The 15,835-nt window shown below is 44.5% G+C and overlaps 1 protein-coding gene across 1 annotated transcript in view; it reads right to left on the bottom strand.

Annotated features, from left to right (window-relative positions):
• MAD1L1 (mitotic arrest deficient 1 like 1) overlaps window positions 1-15,835 on the bottom strand; it is a 588,396-nt gene that overhangs the window by 567,799 nt on the left and 4,762 nt on the right. The window contains exons 4-8 of the mRNA XM_038763361.1: window positions 13,966-14,090; window positions 13,268-13,349; window positions 12,890-13,020; window positions 12,466-12,580; window positions 9,666-9,727 (exon numbers count right to left, since the gene is read on the bottom strand). Coding sequence (XP_038619289.1) covers window positions 9,666-9,727; window positions 12,466-12,580; window positions 12,890-13,020; window positions 13,268-13,349; window positions 13,966-14,090 — 515 coding nt within the window. The remainder of the gene's footprint in view (window positions 1-9,665; window positions 9,728-12,465; window positions 12,581-12,889; window positions 13,021-13,267; window positions 13,350-13,965; window positions 14,091-15,835) is intronic.

The following is a 15,835-nucleotide window of genomic DNA, read 5'->3' as shown; positions in this document are numbered from 1 at the left end:
TGTGGATTCCCGGTTTCTCTTTAGCTCTGGTCCTGATTCATCATGCCCATCTGGACAAGTCCGCTATTACTAAGATCGCTTGGAAAAAAGTCTCAAGGAGAGAAAGGCCAAGTGATGACTTCCACATTTTTTAAACATCCAGCTGCTTGACTGCTTATTAGAAGTAAAAAGAGGAAACCCGATTCAATTGCTAATGGAAGGATCCAGGTTAAACAGAAGGAAGAATATAATGGCTAAGAGGCCAAAGGCAATAGAAAACGGTGCTCGGGGGTGGAAAATGCCACTTTTCCTGAGACTCTTTAGAACAGAATAGATATCCACTTGACAGCTGGTTTGGGTAAGACCACACTTACCAGACAACAGGAGGCTTGACCAGAGGACTGTGGGCGATCCCTTCCTGGATAATGCCCCCATTATCACTGTTAAGAGACCTTCAAGTGGACATAAATCTCTGAGAAAATGAAAGGTGCCCTAGAGGGAGCAGATTCACAGTATATACACAGTTGAAAGATTAGCCCAACATTAACTTCCATTTCACACACCTTCCAAATGAGCCAAACCCACCAACTGATTAAACAGAGATCAAGCTCCCGGACAGTTCCTGCACCTTGCCAAACACTTAACACTGCTTCCTCTATCAAACAATATCTGGAGAATTACAAATTACGTCAGGATAACTAGAGGACTATAAATAACTGGGCTGGTCAATACAATTCATTCTTTGTGAAAAACGAAGCATTCACCCTCATTCTTCTCCTTAATGTGCCTGACATCACAGGAAACCGGTCCTTGAGGCTTGTCATCTGGCCAGCCCAATCCAGTCCTTGAGACTTATCATTTGGCCAATCAATCAATCAATCGTATTTATTGAGCGCTTACTGTGTGCAGAGCACTGTACTAAGCGCTTGGGAAGTACCAGTTGGCAACATATAGAGACAGTGGGCCAGCCCACAGATGTTTCAGGTGATACACTGGGTCAGTACTAACAGGTTCTGTTCCCTGGTTCTGGGCAATAAATCATCCACAGTTAGTGAGGGTTGCCCGCAGCTGGCCGGTTTCACAGCAAGCAAAAGAAAGTGTCCCATCATTGTTGGTCCAGTTTCTTGTCAACTCTGTACTTCCTTCCCCCTGATGGTTCTGGCCAACCTAACTGGCAAAGTGCTTCACCAGCCTAAAACAATAATTATTATTAATAATACAATTACTACTAATAATAATGTATTTGTTAAAGCACTATGTGCCAAGAACAGTACTAAGCACTAGAGTACATAAAAGATATTGAAGTTGAACCCAATCTATGTAGAAGGGAGAACAAATACTGAATCCCCATTTGACAGATGAGGAAACTGAGGCACAGCGAAGTTAACTGACTTGTCCAAGGTCATACAACTGGCAGATGGTGGAGCAGGGATTAGAAAACCGGTCTTCTGATTTCCAGGCCTGTGTTCTTCCCACTAAGCCACCCTGCTTCCCTTAAAATGTCTTCGCTGCTCATGGTCACTAGCGGGTAATTTGCTAATTAAGCTAAGAATGCTTCTCCTTTACCCTCCAGGTTCTTGTTTAAAAGATTCAAGATCAAACATAAGAATCAATCTATTATGACTCTCCCTTTAAATTCATTCATTCAATCGTATTTATTGAGCGTCTACTGTGTGCAGAGCACTGTACTAAGCGCTTGGGAAGTACAAGTCGGCAACATATAGAGACGGTCCCTACCCAACAACAGCCTCAAAGTCTAGAAGGGGGAGACAGACAACAAAACATGTAGACTGGTGTCAAAATCATCAGAATAGAATTATAGCTATATGCACATCATTAACAAAATAAATAGAATAGTAAATATGTACAAGTAAAATAAATAGAGTAATAAATCTGTACAAATATATACAAGTGCTGTGGGGAGGGGAAGGAGGTAGGGCTGGGAGGGTGGATTTGTTAAGCACTTACTATGTGCCAAGCACTGTTCTAAGCACTGGGGGGATACAAGGTAATCAGGTTGTCCCATAAGGGGCTCACAGTCTTAATCCCCATTTTACAGATGAGGGAACTGAGGCACAGAGAAGCTAAGCGACTTGCCCAAAGTCACACAGCTGACAAGTGGCGGAGCCGGGATTAGAACCCAGGTTTCAACTACTACTTTGATGATCCCCAAATCTTTATCTCCTGCCCTGACCGCTCACCTTTTCTGGAGTCTTGTGTTTTCTTCTGTCTGGGAACGTCTCTTATCGAATGCCCCCACCTTTAACTTAACACATCATGACACTAACCTCTTGGATTAGTCACACAAAAACATTGCAGGGGTCTTAATTTGTTGACATCTATTTCCTTAGCAGAAATGCCTCTTTCCCTCAAGATACAGCATCCACTTCCCAACCATTCAGAGAGATCCGATCTCAATGATACCTTTGCTTAAACAAAAGCACCTCAGAAAAAAACTGGAGGCTACGAATACCTGCTCGATGACCATTTGGAGACCAGCATTCTTCAGGGATTAAATTACAGGTTGTGTATCGGCTCCCTCCCTGTATTTTCCCAGAGACAAAACTCCCAGCCTGAAAGAACACACTAGGGAAGGATGGACTATGTGCTCTGCACATAGTAAGCGCTCAATAAATACGATTGATGATGAGGGTGGACACTTTCCACACAAAAGAGCATATGCACGACCACCCAGGGCACGAGAAACTCGGCTATGTCCAAAGTTAGAAGATAGGAGGTTAGAGGGAGAGGCAGCATGGCTTAGTGGACAGAGCACAGGCCTAGAAGTCTGCTGTGTGACCCTGGGCAAGTCACATCATTTCTCTGGGCCTCAGTTCCCTCATCTGTAAAATGGGGATAAGAACGGAAGCCCCACATGGGACAGAGACTGTCTGATCTGATTAACCTGTACCTCCCCTGGCGCTAAGAACAGTGCTTGGCACAAAGTATGTGTTTAACAAGTACCATAATCACTAGTAGTAGTATTTAGAGGTCTTTCACCAGGAAAGCAGCTTAATCCCATCAGATAAGAATAGTTAGGACTCCAACCTTCCCCTCCCGATCACCTGAAGATGAAGTCTAGAGCAGAGACTTGGGATGAAAGCCGACCAGTACACCACAGCAACGCTGGTTTGAGCCCTAGGTCCCTAAGTCACTTAACTGCTTCATTTCTCACATTCTACAAATGTGTCACATGGGCTGGCAAGAGAGGTTGTTCTCCTCTAGGACTTTGAGGCATATTTTGAAAAGGCCACAGGGCTGAACCTAGAACAGTGCTCTGCACAAAGTAAGCGCTCAATAAATACGACTGAATGAATGAACGAACCAAGGTGCTTGACACTCTGTGTTATTTTGTTTCAGTGGTCTCCCCCATCTAGACTGTGAGCCCACTGTTGGGTAGGGACTGTCTCTGTATGTTGCCAACTTGTACTTCCCAAGTGCTTAGTACAGCGCTCTGCACACAGTAAGCGCTCAATAAATACAATTGAATGAATGAATGACTGTTAAGCGCTTGCTATGTGCCAGGCACTGTACTAACCATTGGGATAGATACTAGATTGCACACAGTCCATTTTCCACATGGGATTCACAGTCTTAATCCCCATTTTACAGATGAGGTAACTGAGGCGCAGAGAAGTGACTTGCCCAAAGTCACACACCAACCAAGTGGCAGATTTGGAATTAGAACCCAGGTCCTCTGACCCTCAGGCCCGTGCTCTCTCCACTAGGCCGTGGTGCTTCTCAAGTGTGTTCCACTTGGCAATGAAGCTAAAAAAGGAGGAAGCTCCCTATTCAATCACATTTATTGAGTGCTCACTCTGCAAGCGCTTGGGAGAGTACGCTGTAACAAGAGACACATTCCCTGCTCACAAGTTTCCAGTCTGTCCTCAAAGAGTTTCTGATCTAGTGGAGGAGACAGACACTAAAGCAATTACAGAAGCAGCATGGCTCAGTGGAAAGAGCCCGGGCTTTGGAGTCAGAGGTCATGGGTTCAAATCCTGGCTCCGCCAATTGCCAGCTGTGTGAGTTTGGGCAAGTCACTTCACTTCTCTGGACCTCAGTTACCTCATCTGTAAAATGGGGATGAAGACTCTGAGCCCCCCCGTGGGACAACCTGATCACCTTGTAACTGCCCCAGCGCTTAGAACAGTGCTTTGCACACAGTAAGCGCTTAATAAACGCTATCATTAATTACAGATTGGAGGGAGAAAAAGGGCTAGTATGTTAGTTAATGTGTATATAGGATGTGTACCTAAGTACTTACAACTTCCCATAGCATCTAAATGCACAGATGACCCTAAAATGCCGAAGAGAGGGTTGGGGTGAGATTAAATGATGAGGTTATAAACTGATCAGAGAAGACCTTCAGGAGGAGATATGATTTCAGAATGGCTTTGGAGATGAGAACTGTGGTTTATCAGATATGCAGGGGGAAGAAGCAGAGATCAGGAGCAGGAAAGATGAGAATAAATCACAGTGAGAAGTTAAATTTGCAAAGAATAAAATGCGAGTTGAAGTGTAGTGGGAGAAAAGAGTGTATAGGTAGCAGGGAGAGAGTTGAGGGCCTTATAACTAATTTCCAGGAGTTTCTGTTTGATGCTGAGAGGAATGGATGGTCATTGACAGACTTCTGAGGAGAGGGGAACTGTATGCAGATCATCATTTTAGAAAAACGACTTAGGCATAAGAATGAAGAATGAATTTGAGAGGGGAGACCCTGGAAACAGAGAGATTAGCCACCAGGGAGATCTGTTCTGAAAGAAATCCATCTTTTAAAGGTCTCTCTAGGGTAATGCTCTGGCAACTCTATAATAAGGGCTGCCCTAGAAAAGGGAACCAGACTCAACTGGGTAGATGACAGGCTCTGGATTCATTGGCCTTTTCGGGCACAACTTCATAGAATCCTGATTTTATATTTGATTTGCACAACGGAAGTAAAACCAGAAGACGTAGAACATAAAGGCCTGAGTTGAGAATGGGTACTATCGGGGGAAAAAAAGGAAACTAAAGGCGCGACCTCTTTGAAGGACTGATCCCAAATTGGGAATTAAAATTGTACAGACTGAATCAGTAAGGAGAAGTGTGCCACCTACCGGTCTCTGCTTCCCATCACCTTAAGAAGAGATCGGTCATCTCTAATCAATCAATCAATCGTATTTATTGAGAGCTAACTGTGTGCAGAGCACTGTACTAAGCGCTTGGGAAGTACAAGTTGGCAACATATAGAGATGGTCCCTACCCAACAGTGGGCTCACAGTCTAAAAGGGGGAGACAGAGAACAAAACCAAACATACTAACAAAGTAAAATAAATAGAATAGATATGTACAAGTAAAATAAATAGAGTAATAAATATGTACAAGCATATATACATATATACAGGTAAATGAACGGATGGTAATTAATGTCTGCTGAGGGGCCGATCTACCCCGTAGAACCGAGGTCGGCAACGTTTTCGTTGGGAAGGGTCAGACAAAGTGTGGTTTGGAGCAGTTGGCGCACAAAGAGCGGCATAGTTTATCGGGCCCCCCAATGTGTGATGTCACTACGTCATGCCGATTGAGGTGCAGTGTGATGTCATTATTATGCCACGCAGCTGCTTCATAGCAACAGCTGTTGGCATGAGGAATGGAAAAGGGGAGGGAATGGAAAAGAAGAGGGGAAGGGGAGACGGAGAGAAGGGAGGTGGGGGAAAAAAGAACTCTAGAGATTGACATGGCGAAAGGCACTTCAAGAAAATGAACTGCAAGGTCCAGAAAGAATTAACCATATTTAACAATTAAGATTTCATGCCATAGGCCTTCTTATTATTTAAGTAAGACACCTTCACACTTCTGGGGAAGGGAATCCAAATTTAACAAAAGCTTAAAATCAGCATTCCTTGACTAGCAGGCCTTCCACCAGACCCTTCGTAACAATAATAATGGCATTTATTAAGCGCTTACTATGTGCAAAGCACTGTGCTTCATGACCCTCCCTCCTCCCCCGCCCCATCGAAGAAGGAAATAAAGTCCATAAATTTGTTCAATATTTTCAAAAATCAAAATCTACTCTCAATTCCTATTACAACCTGAAAGTCCTTTTCTTCCCGTAACCCAAGCCAGAGAAAACCCGCAGGGTTAGGAGAGAAGACTTTGAGTTTAATGGTTCCTTCTATAAGTCCAAAGTGCCTCAAGCCACTATGAGAGCCCCTGGGTAAACAGACTGCAGAAATTGTACTACACTAAAGAAGAACCAGGTATAGCAGAATCATGACCTCAGGGTGGGACCCTAGATCGGGTAAGGTCCTCTTTCCACCATCATTATAATACTGCTACTAACAGTAATAATAATCATTGTGATATTCATTAAGTGCTCACTATGTGCCAACCACTGTGCTGTGCTCTGGGGTAGATACAAGACAATCCAGGAGGACATGGACCCTGTCCCACATGGGGATCCAAATAAGACAGAGAAAACAGGTATTTTATCCTCATTTGACAGATGAGGAGACTGAGGCCCAGTGAAGTTAAGTAACTTGCCCACGGTCACACAGTAGACAAGTGCTGGATCCGGGATTAGAACCCAGGTCCTCTGTCTCCCAAGTCCGTGTTCTTTCCACTAGGCCATGCGGCTTCCCTCGGAATCCGTAGGGATTTAAGAGTGGCTGTGATTTTTCTTCCTAGAGAGCAGTCTCCTCAGAAGGAGCACCGTGGTGGTCATCCGTTGGCAGAGGAGAGTGCAGTAAGGATGCACATATAAGCTCCGGCTCCTTAGCTTCTGTGGGCAATGCGACCACTCCTCCCTGCCGCTGCCAACCTTCCTCCTCCATCTCTTTCCCCACCCCTGGATTCAGAATCACATCTAAGCCCAGGAGTAGGGGGACTGGGGAGAAGGAAAGCCCACTCCTGCAAGAGAAGCAGAGGCAGCAGCACACACTGGGGAGAAGAAAACTGGAAAAGAGACTGGAATACCTGGGGGGGGGCGGGGGGAGACAAGGGGACATGACCTTCCCCAAAGGCCCAACAGAATCGATGATGCCGGAATCCCTCCACTTCTCCAGCATCATTTAAGGTAGGTTTACAAATAAGCAGGGGACTCCACCACCTAAAAGACTGGGTTCAATAAAAAGGAGTACAGCAATAGGTCCCTAACTATACACAGAACTTCACGGAGGTGCCTGGTAAGAGTCGTATGCTCTGGGAACAGAGTAGCTTCCACAAGGGATTTCAGACTGTCTTAGTCTTGTTTTAGACAAGTCTTTTAGACTGTGAGCCCACTGTTGGGTAGGGACTGTCTCTATATGTTGCCAACTTGTACTTCCCAAGTGCTTAGTACAGTGCTCTGCACACAGTAAGTGCTCAATAAATATGGTTGATGATGAAGGGACAACCTGACGAGCAGAATGTTAGGAACCTCTTTGATGGTTAATTTAAAGACGACTTGACAGATCTTGATTGTCCCCTTTCGCTATAGTCCAATCCAAGGGGAGAGACCCACTTAAAGTCCCAGGATCGACTGCCCGACACCCCAAGATTTAAAAGCAAGCTGCTCCTGGCCAAAGATCTGGCAGCAGTTTCCCTTCCAGAGCCTGCCACGGGGAACGTGCAACTGTTCAACATTCAGAATCAAGTTCAGCTTTTCTGTGCTCCGCTTGTTTGGCTAAGTTTCCCTCTTGAGTCTACTCCAGCCTTGGAGCCCTCCAGCAGAGGATAGGCTTATTTAGTTCAAGGGGTCATTTGATAGCCTTCATTCTGGGGAAATCATGGGGATTTTAATCTAGCTAAAGCATCATTATGAATAGGAGGGATGCTTTCCAGTTGGTTAATGAAACCAGAGAACAGGAGAGGGCATGCGAGCGAGGGAGAGAACCGAAGATTAAGACCCTACTGAAGATAACCATCCAGGGCTTTGCGAGCAGAGTTTCAAGAGGGAACATTAGCCGGGTTTGTCTTCTGTGACTTATAAAAGACAAAAAGAAAAACAAAAAGTCATTTTTCAATAGCATCAGGAGGGGATGCCCAAAACCTGGCTGAAGTGGTCACTAATTGCAAAACCAGCAGTTGAACAATCTAATTAGAAGACTCCCCTTTACTCCCAGTCACTTCACAGTTTAGAGGAGCAGCTTAAAAGACAGAGATCTGGCGAACTCTAAGAACGCAACAAGCATGCACAAATGACAGGTCCTTTAAACACTTCATGCCCCATGCCCTCAGGCTTAGGGGACTCATCCAAAATGATGACCCTCCATCCCCTCCCAAAACTCAATACACACACACTCACACAAAAACCCCTTCCACAGGGGCATTCGAACAAACGGTCCTGGGGCAAGGAATCAGAGGTGGCATGGGCATGTGGGAGACGGCAGCAGCTGTAGAACTGCTGGAGAAAGATGAGCAAATGCCCCCTAGAAGGCCGAGGGCCTGAGGACAGATGGAGACAGTAATAAGGAACAATGGAAAGACTCACGCACACCCTTCCTCCCTCTTTTTTATGTATTAAGGAACGGAGAGCACATCACATTTGACTCTTTAGGAAGAGCATCTAGAAATGAGCCATCCAGCAGCTTCCAATCTGCCTGCTTTATTCTCCTCTCTTCTGCTCACCCGTAGACAATTAGCTTGGCTGAAGCTTGTCAGAGGGGGTCCCTACAGGGGCCTGATTGGGACAATAATTTTCCATTATATTTTTACCCTCGCATTTCAGGGTAAAAAAAGATTGTAATTCAAGCTGAAAGAGGCCTGCCAAAAAACTCAGCCCCACTGCACTTGTTACAATCACCCAGGAGGCATGATTTTCTCAAGAGCAATTACCTTTCCTGTATATATAAAAAAGAACCCTTTAACAATGCTAAACAATGTGGGGCAATCAAATCTGCTTTGCAGCAAGTATTCTGATTTTAAATGAAGATGTTATTAGACTTCAGCAAGAAGAGTCACTTGGTTCCATTCCCCTCCTACTGTGAAATTACCTTATTAAGTCTGATCGGCATGAAGAAAAAGAAGCTCCCTAGCCACTACCCTCACCTGCCCGACTCAACTCCCCTCTACGCCCTACCCACCAGCACAGATGACAGACAAAGTTGACTGGGACAAACTGTGGGATGAACTCTGAACATCTCGGCCTTTTTCCCGCTGAAGGGAAATGGGGTTTGGGGCCACAGTTACTATGCGTCACCTTTGTCCACTCAGGGTCCAAGACGATGGGAAAGCCAAGAGGTCTCCAGAGGAAGAAGAGGTCTCCAGAGGAAAAACAGCAAAGGAAATTATTAAGGAGCCAACGGACGGACGGATCTGCTAAGGGTTCTCAAATTTTGAAAAATCCAAGACAATGAGCAAGAATTACAAGGGAAACTCTTCAGTTTCAATCAATCAATCAATCAATTGTACTTATTGAGCGCTTACTGTGTGCAGAGCACTGTACTAAGCCCTTGGGAAGTACAAGTTGGCAACATATAGAGACAGTCCCTACCCAACAGTGGGCTCACAGTCTAAAAGGGGGAGAACACACACAAAAGGGGGAGAGTTTCAGTGTGGCCTGGGCAGGTATTTGGTTAACATACATCCTCAACAGTCTAACAGAGGTACACACTTCCCAAATGATGACTTAAGAACAGGGCTGAGGGCAAAACGTTCCCAAGTCCTCCTGTCTATCAGAATTTCTCAGGGGTAAAGCGGCCTAGGCATACTCTACCGACAACATCACATACCTGATGTTTAAGCCAGTGCTCTGGTCCAATTTCTCCCAGCTTTTCAGCTTTCCCAGCAGTTTCTAAACATTAAGAGAAACCATCACATTAAAGAAATGTCCCCTGCATCTTCAATTACTGTGATTAAACCTTCTTCCTCATCTCTCAGCATCTTTTGAAGTCACTTGCCCTGAGTATGGGGGCTGGGGAGACAGGAGGCTGAGACATTCTAATCCTTCTGGTCAAATAATAATTTATATGTTCCCAGTGGTGGCAATTTTTTTTCCAACTGCAAATGTAAATGAATCTTGTTCTGATGTTTACAAAGAGAAAAAATGAGGTGTGGTTCCTCATATACAAAAAAACTCCACTCTAAGACAGCTTTCCATGCACTTATGCCATCTTTCCAATTACTGAAAATTATTTTCTTGTTCAAGCACAATCCCAAAAAGCAAAATACCACTGACTGTGGAAAAGAGTTTTCAGCTCACAGAAAACTGTGCAAATAAAGTCCCCTTCTCAATACCCTTCTAGGCTGTAAGGCCGGTGTGGGCAGAGATTGTCTCTCTTTATTGCTGAATTGTATTATCCAAGCGCTAAGTACAGTGCTCTGCTCACAGGAAGCACTCACTAAATATAACTGAATGAATGTCTAAATGAATGAATGAATACCCTGCTCGAATGGCAGCTAGAACAGCTTCCTCTCCTTTCCCCATCCTTCTGAAGGGATTAAGGATTTCTCGAGCCAGAGGACAGTCTGGAGTCCCTCGAGTCTCTGCCCAACATCTACTCAAGAAGGTTCCAAGGTCCTTCTTTTTGCTGAAGACGATTAGACCAGAAACTGAGTTACTGAATATTGGACCAAGATGAGAGGCATCAAAACATATGGGATGACTAAAATGCTATACAAAGTTAAACCAAAGATACATTAGCCCATTCACCCATGAGCTTGTGGTTCTGGAGGTTATATTGTTTGGTTTTTAAAAAAGACAGTCATGTAGAGTAAGGCTGTGTTGGGGTGCCGATTTTAAAATATGCATATGAGATATATTTTATCAATATCACAAATCAGCAGATGCCCACTAGCCTAGAAAGTCAATAGAGCAATCACCAGTGTCTATTGACTGTTTACTGTGCACAAAGCACTTGGGAGAATACAAAGAGTCAGAAGATAGCATCCTTGACACTGAAATGAGTTACAGATAGAGGAAGTAGATCCTGGCTTTACTGCTGAATTGGATGTGGAAATTTCAGAAAATAAAAATCCAGACAAAATGGGAGCATCTGGGTCCCTTGACAGCCACTTCAGAAGCCCTTTGCTGATTAGCCTTATATGTGGAAAACATTTAAGCACTTAAATTTAAATATCCTAGACTGCAAACTCTTTGTGGGCAGTGATCGTGTCTACCGACTCTGTGGTACTCTCCCAAGCACTTAATACAGTGTTCTGTACAGAGTATGCATCTAATAAACACCACGGATTGGTTGATTTAGGCAACAGGCACTATATAACTTCCTCTTGATCTGCAGCAGTGATTTTTCAAAAACAATTCGTGTCTGCTATTGAGTACAATCATAACATTTTTAAATTAGCCCAATAATACTATGTAAAGTGTGTAGAGTTAGAGTTGAGAAATAGAATATTTATTGCTAATTTGTTGGTAAGCACTCCCAAATGATCAGGCAGCACACTTAAAAACCACTAATTTAGAGGGATTTTCCCTGCAAAGTATTTTCTAACACATACTAAATGGAGTATTAAAAGTCATGGTGCTATTCATATTCATTGAGAGATGCTAATGATGGCAGCCATCTGCAAGGACAGCTAAAGTGAACTGAACTGAGTGAAGACGCTCTCTCCTGGATTTCATATTACGGCTTCCCAAGGAGTCTGGCAACAGGTACGGTTATGTTATAATATTAAACACTATGTGCCAAGCACCGTGCTAAGCACTGGGAAAGATACATGTATATATCTTGTGAATATATACTTGCATATGTGTATACCTGTATATATGTTTGTACAGATTTATTACTCTATTTTACTTGTACATATTTAACTATTCTACTTATTTTGTTAATGATGTGCACTTAGCTTTAATTCTATTTGTTCTGACGACTTGACACCTGTCCACGTTTTGATTTGTTGTCTGTTGCCCCCTTCTACACTGTGAGCTCGTTGTTGGGTAGGGACCGTCTCTGTATGTTGCCAACTTATACTTCCCAAGCTGCTTAGAGAAGCAGCGTGGCTCAGTGGAAAGAGCACGGGCTTTGGAGTCAGAGGTCATGGGTTCAAATCCCAGCTCCACCAATTATCAGCTGTGTGACTTTGGGCAAGTCACTTAACTTCTCTGCGCCTCAGTTACCTCATCTGTAAAATGGGGATTAAGACTGTGAGCCTCCTGTGGGGCAACCTGATCACCTTGTAACTTCCCCAGCGCTTAGAACAGTGCTTTGCACATAGTAAGAGCTTAATAAATGCCATCATTATTATTAGTAGTACAGTGCTCTGCACACAGTAAGTGCTCAATAAATATGACTGAATGAATGAATACATGAGAATCAGATCAGACACAGTCCCTGTCCCCCATAGGGTTCACAGTCTCAAAATCTATGTGCCACAAGAGAAGTAACCCACAGCCCCTGGATGTCACTCCCTCTCTTTCTTCCCCATTTCAATACTAGCCTCATCAGCACTTTCCAGCGCTCCCCCACCCCACCCTCGCAATGAAATCAAACAAGTCAAAACTCTTTCCAGGGAATTAACCCTGGAAAAAGGAAAGGCAACTCTAGCCCCAAGAAAGCCCTTTTAGGTCCTCACCTCCTTCTCCAGTTCCAAGGCCACCAGATCTTCCTGGATCTTCTCATAACGTTCCAGTTTGCGCTGAAGACCCTCCACTTCTTCTTTAAGCAGGCCATTGTTCTCCTTCATTTCTCTGGCATGGGTGAAAGAAGAACGATGAAAATGTTTATTTAAAAAAAAATCTTTTCGTCTTGAGTCAGCTTCTGGATTTGCATGGCAAGGAATTCAATGTTGAGCGTATGGATTGGGATCCCTTTTAGGACACCTATCACATCCTTTGCTCAACCAAAACTGTGCTTTCATCCAGCCGACAAACCTGGAGAACCTGGAAAGGGTCAGAACAGCTTCACTATACAAGGCTGATCGTCCGCCAAGAGGCATTAACCAGATGAAAATCAAGGGGTTCCGTGCCTCTGAAACAAAACAGACCTGCCCGTCTTACCTAAGATAGGCATTTTCCTCCCTGAGCTGCTTCAACTCCCGTTCCATCTTTGGGAACTGTTCCAATTCCGACTTCATGTTCTTCACAATGGCTGCATCTTGCTCCTGCAGAGAGAGGGTATGTTCCACCTCCTAAAAGAATAAAAAGACCAGATAGAGATTTCCAAAGTCTGGAAGGATTCGAGTCTCACTTGAGCTACTAAAAATTCCAGAATCTTCTTCCCTCTATTTCTACCAGTCCCAACCTCTTCCAGAGAGAAGCAGCTTCTAAACTTGTACTCTAGAAGGTCCAAATATTTAATACCTATCATGGGCAACACTTGCCCACCCAAAGGGAAAAAGGGATAGGAAACAATGACGTACGGCACGACTGATTCACCTTGATCTTTTGCTCCAGGTCGGATATCACACTCTGGTTGGCTTGTAGCTCCTGGACTCTCTGATTGACCTCCTGCAATTTTCTGTTTAACACAGACAACAACACATGTTTCTATTCCTTCAGGAAGATTAAACGATCCCTTAAATTCAGAGCTCTCTACAATAAAGAGGAGCATTTGGTTCAATTAACAGAAAGGACTCTGAACCGAGTACACACTTTAAAAGATAAGAGCCTGGGATCGTTAAACTGTTGAGCATGAAGGTAGGGCACGTAATGAGAAGAAACCCAACTTCCCAATTGGCCATTCCTTCCTTCATTCATTCAATCGTATTTACTCAGTGCTTACTGTGTGCAAAGCACTATACTAACACTTGGGAGAGTACAACAGAACAACCAACAGACAAATTCCCTGCCCACGACGAGCTCATATACATTTCATTTGATCTAAAGCTTTATGTGCAAACTGGTTTTAAATTTTTCGTGGGCTCTCACTTAAAATGTTTAGGGGAAGAGAAGGAAGGAAGACTTGCTACTTAATGAGCTGTTGCTCAGAGTTGGCACTGAAACAGCAGAACAGAAATTCCAGCCTTACAAAAAAAGGAAGCTTTTCTTCGATCAGTGGAAAGAGCAGTAGAAAACAGCTCAACTTCTGGAGCTGCTTTGATATGGAGACGGTTTCCTTTTCATCCCACACTCACCTGCGCTGCACATCCACCTGTTCCATTAGCTCCTGCTTCTGCGATTCCTGATTCTTCACTTGCATTTCCTGGTTCATCACGTTCCACTGAAGTTCGGAGATTTTCCCCTTTAACACATTGATGGTCTGGATTCCAGGAAAGGGAAGAGACAAAAGGAAAGAAAACCACACATCAGTGAGCCATCAGCCCAAATATGACAATGATCAAACCTGTTACGGTTCAAGACCAATGAACAGAGAGAGAAGCAACCAACCAAAGTAGAAGACAGATTTCTAAACCCACCTTGAAACCAAAGGCAAAAGAAAGCGCCTTTGCTCGCCACCGTCACTCATGTTGTCCCTTCCAGGTCCCAAACTCTGAAGGTCACCAATCATTTTCCAAGTCAGCACACAAACCTAAAAGATGGCTGGACCCCCACGGTGCTGGTGAGAGCTGTAGGCCCCTGCCACGGGCTTCTTCAGCCCTTCTCACGCTGCCACAAAAGGCACCAGGATCAGAGGCAGAGGTGGCTGCAGCAAGGAACAAGACAGTCCCCACTTCACCTCCAATCAACACCGATGACATTTAAAGAGGATCCATAGAAAAGTTTTCACACTGCCACTGATTAGCAGGACTGTGATTTTTTCCCCCTTGGAGCAGACACGGCTCAAGACTGCAGCCAGCCTAGCTTCCTTGAAACAGGAGGCTCAGGAAGAAACCCGAAGCTCAGCTGATGCCCACACAGCAAACTCAATAAATCAATCAATCAATCACATTTATTGAGAACTTACTGTGTACACAGCACTGTACTAAGCGCTTGGGAAGTACAAGTTGGCAACATACAGAGACGGTCCCTACCCAACAGTGGGCTCACAGTTTAGAAGGGGGAGACAGAGAACAAAACCAAACATATTAACAAAATAAAATAAATAGAATAGATATGTACAAGCAAAATAAATAGAGTAATAAGTATGTACAAACATATATACATATATATAGGTGCTGTGGGGAAGATAAGGAGGTAAGGAGGGGGGGATGGAGAGGGGGAGGAGGGAAAGAGGAAGGAGGGAGCTCAGTCTGGGAAGGCCTCCTGGAGGAAGTGAGCTCTCAGTAGGGCCTCGAAGGGAGGAAGAGAGCTAGCTTGGCGGATGGGCAGAGGGAGGGCATTCCAGGCCAGGGGGATGACGTGCTGCCTGGCCAGCATGAGCTCATTCTGGCACCTCTTAATCCAGAAGATGAACCAAGGCAGGACCTCGGCACCCACCCCAACGCTGCCGAGTCGAGCTTCCAAACAGTTATCGAGTAAAAGGCCCGAATGAACTTGGGAGAGGTTACTGTCACCCCTCCTTTTCAACCTTCCAGCCTCCCCAGAACCCTCATTCTGGAACCCCACCTCTAAGGGGAAGGCCAGATGGCTCCAGTTCTTCCTCCCACCTGTTGCTCCTCCCTGGTCTCATTTAAAATGGCACTGCCACTCATCAGTTGGCTCAGTTTCATTCAAAAATGGCCCTGTTCTTCATTCAGAGATATTCAATCAATCAAGCAATAGCAATCATTAAGCACCTACACTGAAAGCTCCTTGACGGCAGGGATCGTGTCTATCAACTTTACTATCTGGTACTTTCCCAAGCCCTCTGCTCAGTGCTCTGCAAACAATGCTTGGGAGAGGGCAACAGAATTAATAGACACGAGCCTTGACCTCAAGGACCTTATAGTCTAATGGGGAAGACACACTAAAATAAATCACAAGTAGGAGGAAGCAATAGAATACAAAGATATATGTATGTAAGCAAATCAGCGGAGTGTATCTATGTGCTTTGGGGACACAGAAGTGATCAAGTAGAAGTTGGGTGTGTTGAGTGGGGTGAACAAGGGGTAGAGGAACAGGAGA

This window comes from Tachyglossus aculeatus, chromosome 21, assembly GCF_015852505.1.
Source record: "Tachyglossus aculeatus isolate mTacAcu1 chromosome 21, mTacAcu1.pri, whole genome shotgun sequence".
Taxonomy (NCBI): domain Eukaryota; kingdom Metazoa; phylum Chordata; class Mammalia; order Monotremata; family Tachyglossidae; genus Tachyglossus; species Tachyglossus aculeatus.
This window is presented reverse-complemented; position numbering and strand designations above follow the sequence as displayed.